The sequence below is a fragment of the Sminthopsis crassicaudata genome, chromosome 6, assembly GCF_048593235.1.
Source record: "Sminthopsis crassicaudata isolate SCR6 chromosome 6, ASM4859323v1, whole genome shotgun sequence".
Classification (NCBI taxonomy): domain Eukaryota; kingdom Metazoa; phylum Chordata; class Mammalia; order Dasyuromorphia; family Dasyuridae; genus Sminthopsis; species Sminthopsis crassicaudata.
Genome location: NC_133622.1, coordinates 159,322,005 through 159,341,293, shown reverse-complemented (window position 1 = coordinate 159,341,293; position 19,289 = coordinate 159,322,005). Strand labels below are relative to the sequence as shown.

The following is a 19,289-nucleotide window of genomic DNA, read 5'->3' as shown; positions in this document are numbered from 1 at the left end:
ACAACAAAAAAGGTGAAAATATTATGCTATGATCCACAATGTCTCCAAAGTCTTCTTTCTGGATGCAGATGGCTCTTTTCATCACAAGTCTATTAGAATTGCCTTGAATCACCTTATTGAAAAGAACCAAGTAATGGAACCCTCATTTTGATATAGGTTTGAAACTTGTATCCTCAGCTCACGAATCCCAGATAGCTTCTGCTCTATCTCTGCTTTTATCCCTGTCACACATGAAAAGGCCTTTCTCCTTGCTGGGATACACTACAGTTTTCAGTTCCTTGCCACAAACATTTTTGCATATGTGGGTCCTTTCCCTCCTTTGAGATCTCTTTGGGATATAAGTCCAGTAGAAACACTGCTGCGTCAAAAGGTATGCATAGTTTGCTAACTTTTTGAGCATAGTTCCAAATTACTCTCCAGAATGGTTGGATCTGTTTACAGTTCCACCAACAATGTATTAGTGTCCCAATTTTCCCACATCCCCTCCAACATTCGTCATTATCTTTTCCTGTCATCTTAGCCAATCTGAGAGGTACATAGTGGTATCTCAGAGTTGTCTTAATTTGCATTTCTCTGATCAATAATGATTTAGATCACCTTTTCATATGACTAGAATGGTTTTAATCAGCCCCCTCCCCCACTTCTTATTCCTTTCCCCTTCTACTTCTGCCTTCCCTTATATTAGCCTTTCTCTTTCCTTTTCCCTTTCCCCCTTTCCCCTCCCCCCTCCTACTTCCCTATAGGGTAAGACAAATTTCTACACCAAACTAAGCATGTATGTTGTTCCCTTTTTGAGCCAAATCTAGTGAGATTAAGGTTCATTCAATGCTCTTCCTTCTCCTTTTCTTCAACTGTAATAGGCCTTTTGTGCCTCTTGATAATTGTTAATTAATATTTGATAATTGATAATATCCCATTTTAATTTTTCTTTCTTCTTCTCCCAGTACAATCTTTTTTTCCACCCCAGTTTCTTTTTTGTATCATCACATTGAAGCCAGCACATAAATATATGTATTTATTTTATTATTTAATAATTATATTCTCCAAGTATACTCCTTCTGGCTATCCTGACAGAGTTATAGTTCTCAGGAATTACAATTATCATTTTCTCATGTAGGGATATAAACATTCAATCTCCATAGTTCCTTTTCTTCATGCAATGGCATTTTCTATCCAAAGTTTATTTGGGATTACCTTGAAATGTTTGACTGATTTTTCATGTCTCACTGAATCATTCACTTTCATTTATCCAGTTCTAGTTTTTAATGGATTATTTTCTTCAATTAATTTTTTTTTTTTACCTCCTTTTACATTTGCTCAATTGTATTTTTAAAGAGTTGTTTTTTGTTCAGTGGAATTTTTTCCATTTCGCTAAATATTTTAAGGAGTTGTTTTCTTCAGGCAAGCTACTGACTTTTTTCTCCAACTTGTCATAACTCTCTTGCAAAACTCATTTATTTTCCCCATTTTTCTTCTATCTATCTTTTAAGATTCTTTTTAAATTCGTCTAATAGTGTCTTTTGAGCTGGAGACCAGTTCATATCCCACTTTGAGGCTTCAGTTGAAGTCATTTTGCCTTTCCCATCATCTTCTGGGTTTGTCTTCTAATCTTCCTGTGCTGCTGCAGGCTTGCCCTCTGTGCTGGTGAGCTGGTGAGGCCTGCCTGTTGCTCTGGGGTTTGGGGGCTCACTGTTTGCCTTTGGAAATTGCGTTGGTGGTCTGCTGACCCTCTGGCTAAGAGCCTCCCACTAGGTTCCCTGTGTTGGATTTTCCCATGCTGGGCCTCCCCACACCATGCCTCTTCTGGGCTGCCTTCCCCGTTGCCCAATTGAGACAGGCCTTTCCTAAAGTCCTTCCAAGATATCTTAGGCTGGAAAATCATTACACCCCAAATGTCTGTGGGTTTTGTCACTCCAGAATCCATGATTTAATGTTGTTTCTAAGGGAAGACTCAGGGGAGAGCTTGGACAATGTCCTGTCTACTCTCTGCCATCTTACTTCCATCCCCCAAACCTCTTACTTTCTTCTTAACGTTATGCAGTCTGACATTGGACTCCATTGTCTCTCTCCAGAGTTGTTAATGATCTCTCTTCATTACCAGATTTCATAACCTTTTCTCAGTCTTCATGCTTTTTGATCTCTTCGCAGCCTTTGGCACTATCAGTCACCCTCTTCTCCTTGATACTTTTCTTCTCTCTAGTTTTGGGGGTACTACTTCTTCTGGTTTTTTCCCTTCTTATCTGTCTGCTTCTGGATCCTTTCCCACACATAGGTGTGTCCTTCATGGCTCTGTCCCGACCTCCCTCTGTAATATTTCATTTGGTGGTCTCCAGTTCTCATATTCTTTTTTTTTTTTTTTTTTCTGTGCTCATGATTCTCAAATCTACTCATTCAACCCTACTCAGCTCACCCCATCTCTAGCTGCCTATCGGATATGTCAAACTTAACAAAAACTGAACTCATTTTTCTCTTCAAATCCTCTCCTCTTCCTAACTTTCCTCTTACTGTCATGGGTAGAGTAACCTTCTAGTCACAGTCTATGTCACTGTCAGTCTTCTCACTCATACTTTTACTCCCTGTATTCAGTCTCTTGCCAAGGTTTGTCAGTTGTACTTTTATATCATCTATTACACATATCCGGTTCCCTGACATTGCCACCATCCTGGCACATCTCCATCTTCTCATACCTGGACTATTAAAGTAGCCTTCTGGTTGGTCTGCCTGCTACTCCATTCTGTTGTTAGATTTATTTTCCTGAAAATTAGGTCTCATCATGTCACCCCATTGCTCAATAAACTTTAGTAGTTCACTGTCTGTAGAGGTGGAGGTGTGGAGGTAAAGGTGAGAGGGCTTTCAGAATGAGGAAGTACTGGTACAAAGGAACAGAGATAGGAGCTGGAATATTATTTGTACAGAAGACCAAGAGATCTAGTAATTGAGGGAATTAGTTTTGGACATAAATTTGAGATGCCTTTTTCTATTTGAAATGTCTAGTAGATCGTTGCTAAGACAGGTGAAAGAGGGATTGCATCTGCTCTGTATGCCTAAAGAGGGCAGTTAGAGCTGTCCTGAGAGAGAATGAGCTGCTTCTGGAGGCAGGGCATTCCCCTGGTTGAGAATCTTTTAGGCTGGGTAATAACTTGTCAAGAACATTGGGCTAAGGATTCTTTTTCAGGGCTGAGATGGAGTAGAAAGTCATAGAGGCCACTTCCAGTTCTAATATTTTGTGATTTTTGTCTTGTATCTGATAAACATTAATGAAATTTTGTATTTCTCACACCAGATTCCATCAATCATGACATTGTGACAATGCTTGAATTCTTTAAAACTGGACATGAAATTGCAGTAGATGAGGAAAGAGGGAACTTTCTTAAGACCCAAATAGCAGTGGTAAGTTGCAGTGGGACTTATTGGAATATGATGTTCCTTTTTATGTATGTGGAGAATAATTTACCTTTGATAGATGTGTCCCTTGCATTTGTGCTTCTGAATTACAATGTCTTTAAATTTCTATATCCTTTGTGTTTGTCCTCCTTACTTTGGAATTATACCTTAATAATAGTTATAGTATCTTCTACTACTTAGTATCTTTTTTGGTATAGATTAGGCATATTTTGTCATCATTGTGAAATGGTTAACTTTTTAAGGGAGAGCTTATGCTTTCACACCTGCCTTTCCCCTCTCTCTGTTTCTCTCTTTCTCTTTCTCTAGTACTTGCATAGGGTTCAGATTTGATTAGTAAGTTCCACAAGGACAGGGATTGTATGTCTTTCTCTCCTATTGATAAGGATCATTTTCTGGACACAGTAGGTGTTTATTTAAATAAATTATTGAGTCCACAGAATTAGGCTGTAGTGAAAAAGGAGAACCTACTTCCTTAGGCAGGCCATTCCATTTTTAGATAGCTTTAATTGTTAGTAACATTTTTCTTGGATAAAATCTAAATTTGTCACATAGCAGCTTCTAGTCATTACTGTTAAGACTTTCTTCTGGGGCTTAACAGAAGGGTCTGCTCCTCTTTTATAAGACGAACCTTGAAGACATTTTGAGGACTACTGCCTAACTACCTTCAGTTCCTCAAACATCTTCTACTGTTGTTTGAACATGAAATTCATTATTATCCTAGTTGCCTAGTTGTTTTTCTACACTTTTTAGTTTATAGATGCCTTCCTAAAATGTTATTCCCAAAACAGAACACTTCAAATTGCTTCCCATAGTGATTGGATCAATGATCAGCAATGTAACCCTGTATTAATGAATGTCTTCTTGCAGCTCCTCCAACATCAACTATTTGCATCTTTCATCATCTTTTCCAATTTGCAGGTGATGAAACAAAAGATCAGAATTGTTTTGATATGTATTTCTCACATTATTAGTAATTTGAAGCATTATTTCTCATTCTCATTGTTCAAAAAAAAAATGTATGATATGATCAAAGAGGAATTTCCTCCTACCCCCTAGTATTACTCATTTCAGACTGTCCTGTGTGACTTAGATCTATGACCCACTGTCAGTTTACCATAAGCATGTTAGAAGCCTCCCTCAATTTTCTTTCTATTGCACATTTACCTTATGATATCTCTCATTTCTGTTCTCTGAAGTTGCTTGTTGGTTGTATGGTGCAGCCTTGATGTGTTAATTATTTCCAGTTTTTTGGTTACTGCTGTGTTCCATTTCTCATGGCCACAGAAGGACAGCAATGCACTCTTGGGATTTAAAAAAAAAAAATAACCAAATTTAACTTTTACAAGGAAGCTTGGTTGTCACTGAAGGATCATTGCAGTTTCCCAAAGGCAATCCAATCTGCCCTCCGTTCAAATTCTGGGCCCTAGTTAGTCTTCATTTGTACTATCTGTCTGAAGTGTAAATGTTGGTGCACAGATTCTGTTGGGTGTCCATGTGGATGTATGTTGTAATCTTATCTACTCGGTCTTTCTTGTGTGAATGAGCAGATTAAGTTCTAAGAGCTTTATAATTCAGGAGGCTCTGAAAAGTTCTGGGCTTGGTGCAGCTGGAGCAGCATTATCTGAATATGGAATCTTCTAGAGGATCTTGTCATGCTCTTTAGCTGGACTGTTTCGCAGTATCTCCTGCTTGGTAGTGGAAAACATCTTTGTTGTTGTGTGTCTTCTGTTTCATTGTTTTCAGAGCAATTTACCATCAGAGGTTGTTGTTATAGTGCTATCTTTATTTATGCATAGTATATACCCTTTTGGGAGAGATCCTTGAAGGTGACATTTTGTTTGTATGGAATCAGATTTTTTCCTATGGCTACTTAATAGTTTGCAGTCCTTTTTGATACTGTTTCCTTCAACCATCTTTCTATTGGGTAATGTCTTTTGGTCTTCCATATTTGTTTTCATTTCCCATTGTCTTGGGTACCAGACCCTTAATGGTCATATTTATTTAATGCAAAGATTTTTTTTTTCCTCAGTCAACAATTTTTCCATTCATCTATGCTGCATTTATTTTTAGTGTGCAAAAGATTTTCAGTTTTATGTACTTGAAAGTATGTTTTATCTTTTGTGATCTTGATCAATTAAGTTAAAAACTCACTCCCAAATCATAGATGTAAGAAAATAACCTTTATCTATTTTCTTTTAGTTTTTTTTTTTTTGAACTTGACAAGCAACAAATAGGAAATGGTTCCTTACGCAAAAAAGTAAAAAGGATTTCTATTGTAACTTTAGAAAGTATACATAAAATTTAACATGCTAGTTCTAACACTTCGTTGCTTATGTGTCCTATTCTAAATTTGTTTTTCTCTCTTATGTTGTTTTTTAAATATTACATTATTCTTTTCTGTGCTTGTTTGTTTTTTGGGGGGGTTGGCGAGGGGAGAGGGTTTTTTGGTATAATTTTTAAATCCCTATTATAGTTTCTACCCAGAATAAAAAAAAGTTGCCTTTCAACAGATAGGATTAGTCAAAGCCAACCCACACATTGGCATATTTGCCCATTGAGGCCATTTTGCCCCTATATGGGAAGTGTGATCCCCATACCAGTCTTCTGGAATTAGCATTGGTTATTGCATCGATAACAATTCTTTAGGTCTTTCACAGTTGTTTTTTGTATGATGGTAGCAGAGATTTGGAAACAAAGATATGTCTTGGCATTGGGAATGGCCTAACAAACTGTAGTAGGAAATGGAATAGAATGTTCTTGTGCTGTAAGAAACCATTAACATTATCCACACGGATAATAATAAGCACAGATGGGCTTATACTAACTCAGAAAAAAAACACCAAAATAAAATAATATAATCAGGAAAACAATGTGCACAATGGCTGCAGCAATATAAACCAAAGAAATAACCAGAAAACAATCAAAACTGAATGTTGAATATTTAGTACCAAAGCCAATGCTGGTCACAAAGAAGAGAAGTGGCCTTTCCTAGGGGAAGGACACCATTCTCTGGTGCTTTTTAAAAAAATGAAATAAGATCTTTGTCTGTAATGGACATTCAGGTGAAATTTGAATTTAAGGGCATTTCAAAAATATCACCTGCAGCTTCCTTCTGCACTAAAAGAGCAGCATCAGTCAGGTAGCTGTATATGGTAAACTGATAGGGTAAGGATGGCTAGTTATATGGCCACTGGCTGCTTTTGGTTTACTTTTTTTTTTTTTTTAATTATAGTTTTTTATTTTTCCAAATACATGCAAAGATGGTTTTCTGTTAAGAACAATGCCTAAGTGAAGGGGCAGGTCAGTTCTCTGAGAGGCTCCACAGCTATGAATCATAGCACTTGAAGGAGTTGCAAAGCAGTGTTTGCTGATACAGATGCTGCTTGTGGACAGGGAATGAAATAAATTGGAGACAGAGGGAAGAGAAGAGAGGTCATACAACACAACTGCCTCTCAGTCTCCTTGTATCATCATCCTCTCACATGAAGAGATCCATTCAACAGGTCTGAGTTAGACCTCTAGCACTGTATCACAACAGTTTTCAACATTCAGTTTTGTAAAACTGTGCTCCTTATTTTTCTCCCAACTTTCCCCTCTCTTTTTTTCCCTAGAAAACAAGCAATCCAGTATAGGTTAAATGTGCAGTTCTTCTAAATTGCAAGTTTATCATGCTACCCAAGAAAAATCAAATCAAAAAAAAAAAAAAAAAAAGAAAATACAAGAAAGGAAAAAAAGCAAATAAACCACAATAACCTCTCCCCAAAAAGGTGAAAATACTATGCTTTGATCCACATTTTAGTCTCTGTGGTTTTCTCTCTAGATGTGAATGGCTCTCTCCATCACAAGTCTGTTGGAATGGCCTGAATCGGTCTCCATTGTTGAAAAGAATCAAGTCCATCAGTTGATCAATACATAATTTTGTTGTCACTGTGTACAATGTTTCTTTGATTCTACTCACTTCCCTCAGCATCAATTTATTTAAGTCTTTACAGACTTTTCTGAAGTCAGCTTACTCATCATTTCTTTTAAAATAATAGTATTCTATTACCTTCATATGTCATAGCTTATTCAGCCATTCCCCAATTGATGGGCTTCACTTAATTTTTTTAGTTCCTTATTACTACAAAAGAGGTTGCTACAAATATTTTTTGGGCATATGGGTTCCTTTCCCTTTTTTATGATCTTTTGGAATACAGACCTATTAGAGACACTGTTGGATCAAAGGGTTTTTGATAGTTTTAATAGCTCTTTGGGCATAGTTCCAAATTGCTCTCCAGAAGGTTGGATCAGTTCACAACTTCACCAACAATGTATTAGTGTATCAGTTTTTCCATACCTTCTCCAGCATTTATAAGAGCATTACCTCTTTTTAGCTATTCTGAGAGGTGTGAGATAGTACCTCAGAGTTGTCATAATTTGCATTTCTCTAATCAGTAGTGATTTAGAACATTTTTTCAAATGACTAGAAATGGCTTTAATTTCTTTGTCTGAAAATTGATAGTATGCTTTGACCATTTATCAATTGGGTAATAGCTTGAATAAATTTGAGTCAGTTTTATATATATCTTAGAAATGAAGCCTTTATTAGAAACACTGGATGTAAAAACTTTTTTTTTCCCAACTTTCTGCTTTTCTTCTAATCTTAGCTGCATTAGTTTTGGTTATGCAGTCTTTTAAATTTAATATGGTCAAAATTATTCATTTTTCATTTCACAATGTTCTCTAGCTTTTCTTTGGCCATAAAATTCTCTTTTCTTCACAGATCAGAGAGATAGATTATCCATTATTTGTAATGTTCTCTCTAAAATGTAAAGTTCTCTTGTTGGGTTTTCTTGGGATCTCTGGGAGCAGCCTTGGTTTCAATTCAGTAGTCACCACAAGTGCAGCCTTTATGATCTCTTTCAAAGTTTTGTCTCCTTTCCTAGGGCCTGGTTAGCTTTCTTATAATCCAGATTCTTTATTATCTCCTTCCTGGAGCTGGGCAGCTTTCTGGAGAGCCTTTCACTCTGGCCTTGTTCTTTAGTGGGGGAAGTGCAGGAGTCCAGGCCAGCCACTAGGAAGATCGAAGGTCGAATTGAATTTCTACCCTTGGTTCTGAGAGCTTAAGCTCCTGCTGCCAGTCCTTTGCCTTCTCTCCGAGTGTCTCTCCTGGCTAAGGCTCTTAGCTTAAATGCTCCACACTGAGTATACACCAATCATTATATCATAGGAAACCATTATTTGTTGTAGGATTAAATCAATGCTAAACTAGATTTAACCATTGTCTCCTCAATTCCACATAGTACTTTGTTTCAAGCTCTGGCCCATAACATCTCTTTCTAGGATTAAATCAATCATACTGAACCATGCTAAATTAGATAATTATTGTCTCTATCAATTCCACTGACTTAGTATCTTGTAAGAATCCCTTGTTTCAAATTCGGAGTTCTGGCCCCTAACACTTGTTCTCCTAATTTGTTTATAATATAACCCTTTATGGTTAAATCATGAATCTATTTCAACCTTGTCTTTGAATAGGGAATTAGGAGTTGGGCACTGCCTAATTTCTGCCATACTATATTCCAGTTTTTCCAGCAATTTTTGTCAAATAGTGAGTTCTTAACACCAGAAGCTGAGGTCTTTGAGTTTTTCAAACACTAGACCGGTTCACATTTCTGCAATGATTTGTTACATGTATATCCTTCTCTGAGAACTCTGGGAAGCATTACTTTCCTCCTCTCCTGTAGCTTCTCTTCCTGATCTCCTCTTCCCAGAACAGTCCCATATGATCCATTCTTCCAGGAGGAGCTGTCAGGCTAACAATGAAAGGTTTGGCATTTAGGTCTGATTGTGTTGCTTTATGAATGCTGCCATGTTTACTTTGGCACTCTAGATAATGTCTTCTGCACCTGGGCCTTTCAGAAAGTCATTAAAACAGTCAAATTTCATTAAAGGGATCACCTCTCAGTCCTAATATGCAATTACTGTCTTAGTTTGTTTTATTTTAAAAACTGCTTCATAAGCCAGAACTAGTAACGGCTCTTTTCATGTGAAAGTGGGCAGCGGTGATGCCAGTTTTGCATTCACTAGGGTTGATGACTCTTCTGGAGCACTTTGGTTGGGATTGAGGGTGAAGAGTAACCATCTTTTGACTGGCCCTGATCTTGGAAGTATTTCAAATTTGGTGGTCATTTCCAAATTGTAATGTCACCACATGAGGACATGAGTGGGAGAATATAGTATTATTTAATCAGCCGACTATGGCAATTTTGAAAAAAAGCTTTTTATTCTGTGTGGTGGGAGAAGTATCCTAATGCCCTAAGATTTAAGTGGTTCAGGGGAAGGAGGCTCAGTGGGACTTCCTGGTTGCCAGAGTCCATGAAGCTTCCCTTAGACCCTAATGCTTTACCCTCTTCACAGGCAGCTGGGGGATCCAGAGCTTTCCAGAACTAGTCCTTCCCCTCTCCCCCTCCCCATTCAGTCCTCTCAATGATGGAAGAAAGATGTAGGCAGTCCCCTCCCCAACTCTTCATGACCCCATTTGGGTTTTCTTGGCAAAGACACTGAAATGGTCTGTCATTTCCTTCTCCAGCTCATTTTTACAGATGAGGAACTGAGGCAGATAGGGCAAAGTGACTTGCTCAGTCACATAACTAGAAAAGGTCTTGAGACCTGATTTGAATTCCTAACTCCAAGTTCAGTACTCTGTCCATTGGGTCATCTGGCTGCTCTTCCCTGAAAGAGACTCTATTCTACATAAAAGGTAAAGGGAACAAGAGGGCAATGGCTCAGGGGCATGTTGGTTGAGTTAGGAGAGGGCAGAGGCCCTTCCCCACATAAAGGCTCTGGAACAATTCTCTCATGGTAGAAGGGGCTACAGGAACTTAAGAACTTAAGTTTTTTTTTTTTTTTTTTTTTTTTTGTTTGTTTTTTTAACTACAAAACTGTCAGATCTTTTATGAAAGTTTAATTTTATTTCATTGTTGAACTTATAGTACCAAAATTATCCTGGTCAGCCCTAGCCTGCCACATGTGGTATGTTAAACAATTTCTTTCTTTTTTTTTTTTTTTTTTAACAGTTAAAATGACTTTTGAACCCAGGCCTTCTTCCTCCAAAGGCATTGCTTACATAAGCAAAAACATCATTGTGCCATGTCATTCTAGTTTATAAAGTCTGTAAAATCATATGTAAGATTGAATTTAACAACCAATAAATCCAAAGAATTTTACCTTCTATGTGCCAGGTACTCTGCTAAGTGCTGGCATGTAGTTATTTAAAGTTGTTTTTCTATACAGTTTTCTTCTTCTCACTTTACTTTGCAGCAGTTCATACTACCCAAAATTCTCTGAAATTACATTGCTTTGTGTGTCTTTATTTTTAATACATATACTTTTCAGCCACATGGTTTTTGGATAGATATCATTCAGAATGCAGGATATTTTAAACTCTGTTTTCTGATTTTGTAAATATTGAGTTCATGAAAAATACTGAAGTTGGCTAACCAGATCTTTTTATTTATTTGCTTTTTAAATTTTTTTCTACTTAATAGTATTTTATTTTTTCTAATTACATATAAATATATTTTTCAATATTTACTTTTATAAGATTTTGATTTCCATTTTTTCTCCCTCTCTCTTCTCATGCTCCTTTTCCTTCCTAAGACAGCAAACAATCTGATATAAAACCAGATCTTTTCAGACAGGCATTCAGGTACAAACAGACATGCTGGGACCTCATTTAACTGGTTTTATAGCCATTTTTAAATATATTTGAAACTTTTATATGTGCCTGTCTTCTATATATTCCATTTCTTCCTATATGTTCCATTTCTTCCAAAAGTAGTAAACATCAGTCTTTATTGCATTTTGCTAATGTAATAAATAGCATGTTGACATATTCTGCCAAAAAATTGTCAGCCTAGCACTTAATAAAAGTTGTAACAAAAATGCAGGTAAGTGTGATATATGTTGAAATCTAAATGCCTTTGGTTTTAGTGAATGTGTTAGGACAGGAAAAACAGGTCTGTATTTAGAATTCAGAAAAACTACAAAATGTATATATTATAGACAGTTTTTTAGTAGTATTTTATTTTTTCAATTACATGTAAAGATAGTTTTCATCATTCATTTTTGTAAGATTTTGATTTCTGAATTTTTTCTCCCTTCTCTTATCTCTTCCCTCCCCAAGACATCAAGCAATCTTATATAGATTGTATATGTACAATCATTTCAAACACATCATGACACATTACTCATGTTGTGAAAAAAAAAAAAACAAACAACAAAAAAAAAGGTGAAATAGTATGCTTCAATCCAGTCTTCATAGTTCTCTCTGTAGATGCAGATGGCATTTTTCATCCCAAATCTATTGGAATTTAGATAAGTTTTTGAAGGCTTTTTCTATAATACTGATTGATACATTTAAAAAACATAGCCTAAAGGCAATATATGACTAAATTCAATTAAAAAACTTAGCAGTTTAATTGATCTTCTTACTCTTTTAAATTAATGATAAAACTCTTAATTATTTTTCTTTGAATTCTACAGTATAATATGTTTGATTTTCAAGGAAATAATCTTAAAGGAAAATTTTTTTTTTATTATTTTTTTAATTTTTTATTTTTTATATATATATATATATATTTTATAATATTATCCCTTGTATTCATTTTTCCAAATTATCTCCCCCTCCCTCTATTCCCTCCCCCCGATAACAGGCAATCCCATACATTTTACATGTGTTACAATATAGTCTAGATACAATACATGTGTGTGAATATCATTTTCTTGTTGCACAATAAACATTAGATTCCGAAGGTACATGTAACCTGGGCAGACAGATATTAGTGCTAACAATTTACATTCACTTCCCAGTGTTTCTTCTCTGGGTGTAGCTACCTCTGTCCATCATTGATCAACTGGAAGTGAGTTGGTTTTTTTAAAGGAAAATTTAAAATTTTTTTTTTTGGCTGAGGCAATTGGAGTTAAGTGACTTGCCCAGGGTCACACAGTAGGAAGTGTTAAGTGTCTGAGGTCATATTTGAACTCAGGTCCTCCTGATTTCTGGGCTGATGCTCTATCCACTGCGCCACCTAGCTGCCCCGAAAATTTAAAAATTAAGGAGTGAAAAAAACTCCAGAACAATTCTGCCAGTACTCATTAACATGAAGCAAAGAAATTTGGCTATAGAATTTAGAAGAGTGACAAAAATATTTTATTCTTATTGCCAGTTTCCATCAGACCAGTGGGGATTTCCCAGAATATCTGAGGATAGGAAGTATAACTTTCTTTTAGCTTGGAAGCAAGATTTATTTTCAATACTTATTGAGACTGGTAGATAATGCATTTAAAAATTTTTTTTAATGTCATTCCCTCATTTTCCCCCAAGAAAATGCTTTATTACATTCAATTTTATAATTCAAATGTATTAAGCATCTACTTAATGTACAAGGCCTTCAGAATACCAAGGCAAAAACTAACATGTTCCTTTCCTTTTGGCATTGAGAATTCAGCACAGAACACAAATTTATGTATCACATGGTGAAGAATTATATTTGGCTGTTGTTGGGCTAAGGGGAACATGTCTTCTTTTTTAACTTTTATTTTTAAAGAATCAGATACTTTATGATAGTGAAAAAACCAAGATATTCCTGAAAGGAAGTTAATTCTTTATTTCCTAAATTTACTACTTCCAGTGATATGATACTTTCTATTAAGGCTGCTTTAAGGAAGGCACTTTGTCATTGTGAACTATTGTTATTCTCTATTTCACCACTAGCATTATGAGGAGATTCCATTTTGTGTCACAAAAGCCTGAAGAAATAAAAGATTTCTGGATATCTAGAAAGATACAGAATGCCTGTAATCTATTTCTATCTTTCAAAATTGATCTAAGTGGATTTAGATTATAGCCTTAAAATCAAGCTACCCCTAATCATTTTCCCCCAAGGCAGTTTGATAAATGTTATCAAAATAGATATGGTATATATACAAATCTTGCCAAATTCTGGCTAATATGATGCCTAGCATCATGATGCCAGGTATTTTTAGTGTGATCTTAACCAAAGAAGTGAAATTTTATTCTTCCAGCTAATAAAAGTGTTCAGTTAGTATGTTATAATTAAACACTATGTGCTGATGAAAAATTTCATTCTGGATCTCAAAGAGCTTACAGTTTAGTGGGAAAGAATCTATTAGCATCCATCATCTTGCTTTTTGTCATAAAAATTTGAAACTGCCCAACAGTATCACTTAGTGTATTAGCAATGGGATCTCATTAGGGTGTCCTCAGGCTTTTCCACTGAATCCATTCAAGCTTAGTCTGAGTTCTTCTACATAAACTTGTGGTAAATGTTGGCAGGAATTCTTCAGGTTCTCATGATCCTTAAGGAGCCCATAGTTTCCTTACCATACCCTCTTCCTATACATAGGAACACTTCATTCACCATCAATCATCACTGGATTCCAAGAAAAAGCATTTAGGAACCAGATTAATTGTTCAATTTTTAAAGAAACACAGAAAATTTAAAAAGATGTCATATTGCCAAAAGTTATAATTTCCAATCTCAAAAGAAGGTTCTAGTAGAGGAATCTTAAAAGAATCCTCTGGATGATTTTTAGTGCAGAGTAGTAACATCTGGCCCTAGGATTTCTACCTGGCCCTAGGATTTCTGTCTGTCCAATATAAATTGTCCACAAATATCTCAGAAGAATTTATGATAGCTGTATTGTATGAACTTTTGCTTTCTTACCAGGCAATTTTGCCCTTTGGTTGACTATAGAGCTGTTCTTTTTTGATTAGATGACTTCATTTTTCAAATCTTTGAATTCAATGGGCTTAAATTATTTGGTATCTTTACAAAAGACCTTCCTATTTGAATGTCAAACAAAAGACTTAATAAATTTTTTTTTTTTTTTTTTTTTAGCTTTATGAACAGGACATGTTCTTTGCTTGTTTTTCTGGTTAGTATTTACTAAATTGCAAGGTATTCCTTGTTTTGTTATGGTGGTATTTGGAATATAGGAAGGTTAAGCAAAACATGATGAGAATGTGTGATTTTGGGTATAGTGTGATAGCATGGATAAATCCAGGTCTTTTTGTGGAGGGATTCACTTCCTGAATATGAGGGGGTTTTTTCCCCATTATTTTAAAAACAAACCAACAAACTGATTAATTTTGACATAATTAATTCCTATGGATATTTCTTGTGTTGTTGAAGTAAGGACTTTGGAGAAATTGATTTGAAGACAGAGAATGTAAAGTTGAAAAATTTCAGAATTATGTAGATTATGTAGAGTTAGTGTGATCCTATGTATACATCTCATTAATGTGTCCTGAAAATGAATGTCAGTATAAGATTTATGTGGAAGTTTTTTCACAATATGATAAATCATTGGTGGTTCATAAGAATTTGTGTTCTTGAAACCACCATGACAGTCTTCCTTTAAGTGAGACTATAGTTTATGGAATGTGCTCATGGAAGAATACAGACAATAACATTTTCAAAGATCAGTGCAGCTGTGTCCCCCAAATAATGTTGTCTACCACCAGCTTGTTTTTCCCCTTAATGGGCAATCTCCCAAGATGGTATTTTTGTTAACCACTATCTTGTTTTTCTTCTTGATAATAAACATTTATGTGCTAGGGGAAGCATCCAAAATCAGAGTAGAAGGGTTTTTGGAGAACACACTCTCTTTTAGCAGGAGCATATCTTTCCCTTGGAGAACCTTTTTCCTGCTGTCAGGATCTGTGACTGTGTTCCCTAACACAGCGCTGCCCTTATATGTTATATTCTTATGTTGATGAATCTGCCTGAATTGTGTATTGGACACTCTTTCCTTCTCTTCCCCATTATTTGCAACAAAAGTTTTAAATTAAACCCCATTGCTTTTCACATGTTATTTTTGTTTTTCTTTTTTTTTTCCTCTTTTCTCATAATAGTTTTTATTTACCAGACACGCATGGGCAATCCTACAACATTGACAACTGCCAACCTTTCCCGCCTTCCCCCCTCCCCCCAGACAGCAGGCCTACCAACACATGCCAAACATCACTTGCTAATTTTCAGCACCTGAACTCATTTAGGGGGTGGATGCCTCTGGCTAGTCCACAAAGTCTTCCCTTTGATCTAAACTGGGTGCCCAGAAGGCCTTAACCAATTAACAGCCCTATCTGTCCTGGGAGAGTAGGGCACTGACTGTGAGCCTAGTTAGAGAAAGCAAGAGAATCCCACATCTTCCCAAGAGAGATTCTTTTTTTGCCAGAGAACTTTAAAAAAATAATACTGTATAAATTTATTTTTTAGTCAATGTTTTCCCAGATATCTGCTATCTCTGTTTCTTATTTTCTCAAGTCACAAATTTTATTTAGAATACATTTTGTTTGGACATAGTTTTCCAATAAATACTCTAATAGTATCTTTCCTTACCAAAAAGGAAGCTTTATAAAACTGTTTAATATAGTAATTGAAGTTGGCAGCATATCACTTTCTACTCAGTCTATAATTTCTTAACTGAAAGGAAATGTAGTTAACATCAGTCATGTGGAATCAACATTCCCTACTATATTTGACCTGAATTCTATTGTCTTTTAATGCTGTTTTTATTTATATTGTTATAGTTGTTCATATTATTTTGATTCTGCTTTCTTTGTTCTGTATTAGCTCATACAAGTTTTGCCTTATTTCTCTGAATTATTTATTTCTTAAGTGTTGCAGTATTACATTTCATTTATATATCTACTATAGTTTAGTTTGTTTAGCCATTCCTCACGTGATTAGCACACAATTATTTCCAGATTCTTGTTACTATAAATAGTGCTGATTATTTTGATATCTATGGGACTTTTCTTCCTGTACTACTTTGATGTTTAAACCTAGTTATGGGATAATTAGATTGAAGGCAAGAATGAATTATTTAGTCACTTTTCTTAACTCCAAATCATTTCCCAGAATATTTCAGTCAATTCACAACTAAATCAAGTGTATTAGAGTTCTTGTCTTCCCACAGTTTTTTAAAACTATTTTGTCTTTGCTAATTTGAAGATTGAGTACAATACATGTTTCTATATTGTTTATAATTGTATCATTTTCTTTCAGCTGGATATGCCAAGTAATGAAATAATTGCTAATCTGCAAGCAGTTATCACTGATGTCTGCAGGCACAAACCACAGAGCAGTGGTAAGTTGTTTGATATGTGATATTTTGATCTTGTGATATTATATACATACTGAAAATTTAAATAAGATTACCAGAATTTCTTAAAGTCATAACAGTGCCATAAAGAAGCACATTAGGGAGATGTTTGTGAAGGATCCATGGAAGTACATGGTTAGGAGTCATCCAGATTGAAAAAACTTGGGTAGTTTGCAGTCTGTACTAGTCTCATTAATAATATGAATAATTGAAGAATAGTGAATAATAGTCCTAGTAGAATTGAGTTTGGGGTGGGCTTGAATTCTACAAAAGACCCCTTGGTAATTTCAGGGTCTTTTTTTAATTTCCTTCACCTTCTCATTGTGCATTTTTTTTTTTTGGTAACATGTTCTTGTTGAAAAGACAGAGGTATGGGGGTATTCCCTATAACAACCCACTGAAGCTATAGGACTCATGTTTATGCCCTCAAAATTCCTATGACCCTTCTTCACTTACTCTTGCTTTCAGAAATGTATTATTAGAGTGCCAGGGCCATAAGTTTGGCTGCTTGATCAGTTCATTTTTTTTTTTTTTTCCCATTTGGTATTTCTTGAATGAATCATTTATTTAAACTAGCAGTACAATTGTGGCCAGCTTATGCTGACTTGAAACTAAGTGCTTCTTTTGAGGGGGAAAAAAATGTCATTTTTAAAAGAAGCTACCACTTGGTTGATCACATTTCAATTTATCTATTTTCAGGGAATCTCACTAAGTGGTGGCAAAGTAGCAGCTGTGCTGAATATTTAAATAAATATTTACAATCTTTTCACTTAATGTGAATATCACCACCTGTTCCCTTTTATATTATCTTTGTAATAAAATGAAATTTGGGTGAATATCTTCTGGGAAAGAAATGAATTGCTTGGAGAGATCAAGGACATTTAAGGACACTTTTTTTTTTTTTTTTTTTAGTAAAAAGCCAATTTATCTTGTATGCTAAAAGGGAAGTCTTTGTTTTAAGACTTTAAAAAATTCTTTAGAATTATAAACAGTTTAGTAAATATCAGTGCCTTCAAGTTCAATACATGTAGATAACAGGTATACATTGAATATAATACAAATTTTGTTTTGTTTGTTTCTAGGATCTTTTGTGGTACGTGCATTTCTCCGTAGTGCAACAAGTGAAGGATTATTACTAAAGATGGAGCACTTACTACCTCAGGAAAAAGTAAAAGCAGAAGAGAGTATTAAAGAAACTATATAACAAATTTCATCTTGTGAAAAGACTTTTATTGGATTTAATAATTAGTAGATGACATAAGTCATCATGTCTTCAAAATAAATTACTTATTTTCATCCTTGAAAGTAAATTTTATTACCCAGATCATCATCAGAAGTAATAATGTATTTAAATAATTCAATCTCAGAAAAAGAAATTGTATGAGACTTGAAGAAACTCAGAATTAGTTGAGCTTACAAATTAATACTATTAAACAATCAGAAAAATATTTGACTTCATTTTTATCCAGATTGTAAAATTAGGAAATCCCTAATTCCTTCTGCAAGAGATCCCATTATCTAAATCAGTGAGATTGAAGTCAGAGAAAGAAAACTATAAGCCAATATCTTCAATAGATTTCAATGGAAACATATTGAATAAAATATTAGCAAAGATGCTACAGCTACATATTAAAAATATTTTACATTATGTCCAAGTTGTTGTATTCCTATACCAGGAGTGTAGGATTGAGTAAATTTAATTGGGTTAAATTTAAATTAAATTTAATTTAAAAAAATAACAAATCACAGGACTAAATCAAAAGATGCAGAAAAGTTTTGCAGTCAATTTTTGCAGTAATTTTATTTATTTTTTTGGATTTTCTTTTGGGGGTAACTAATGATTTTTAAAAACTCTACTACTTGACTTAAATAGTATTTTTTAATTATATAAAAATCCAACAAAAAATAAATTTCATTACAGAATATTTTAGAACATATAAAATATATAGCAATTTAAAATTTACCAAGACATGTAAAAATTATATGACTAAAACTAAAATTACTAAATAAAGGAAGTTATAAATATTTGAGGAGGAATTTATGTGCTTGTGATTGGATAAGATAAAATAATTATGACTATCTTCCCTGAAATAATTTATAAAATTCCATGCTGAACTAATCAAATTACCTAAGGATTACCTTTTTGAAGGAGCTTAATATTAATATCTTAAATTATACTGCAAAGCAATAGTCATTTAAACTGTTTCATACTGGTTAAGAAATGGGAAAGTTGATCAGTGAAATTATTTGTTATGCAATTATATTTATGGGAATAAAATGACATGCTCAACGACTTCAAATATTATAGTATTAAACTAAATTCCACAAACCTTATGGGAAAATGGCATATAATCTAGCAGAATTTAGGTTTAGTCTTACACCATATGCTTTATTGTGATAGACTCAAAGTACATACATTACATGGCTATAAAAGATCACATATAAACAAATTGGGAAGCAGGAGAGTAGAGAAAACACTTGAACAAAGGAGAAAGGATCACAAGAGAAAGTGGGCAATTTTTATTACATAAAATTTAATTTTCTGTACAAATAAAAGTGCTGGTTGTAACTAGAAGGGAAAGAGTTACCTGATTAAAAGAACTTTCAAAGCAAAATTTTCTTGATAAAGATTTAATGCTTAAGATATATAGGGAATTGAGAGAAATGCATAAAAATAAGAGCAATCCACCAATAAATGGCCATAGCAAATA

The 19,289-nt window shown here is 34.6% G+C and overlaps 1 protein-coding gene across 1 annotated transcript in view; it reads left to right on the top strand.

The window, feature by feature from the left end:
• The window catches only part of MRPL1 (mitochondrial ribosomal protein L1), a 43,701-nt gene extending 25,818 nt beyond the window's left edge, over positions 1 to 17,883 (top strand). The window contains exons 7-9 of the mRNA XM_074275501.1: positions 3,284 to 3,390; positions 16,482 to 16,563; positions 17,661 to 17,883. Of these exons, the coding sequence (XP_074131602.1) occupies positions 3,284 to 3,390; positions 16,482 to 16,563; positions 17,661 to 17,782 (311 nt within the window). The 3' untranslated portion in view covers positions 17,783 to 17,883. The remainder of the gene's footprint in view (positions 1 to 3,283; positions 3,391 to 16,481; positions 16,564 to 17,660) is intronic.
• The last annotated feature ends 1,406 nt before the right edge of the window (positions 17,884 to 19,289 follow it).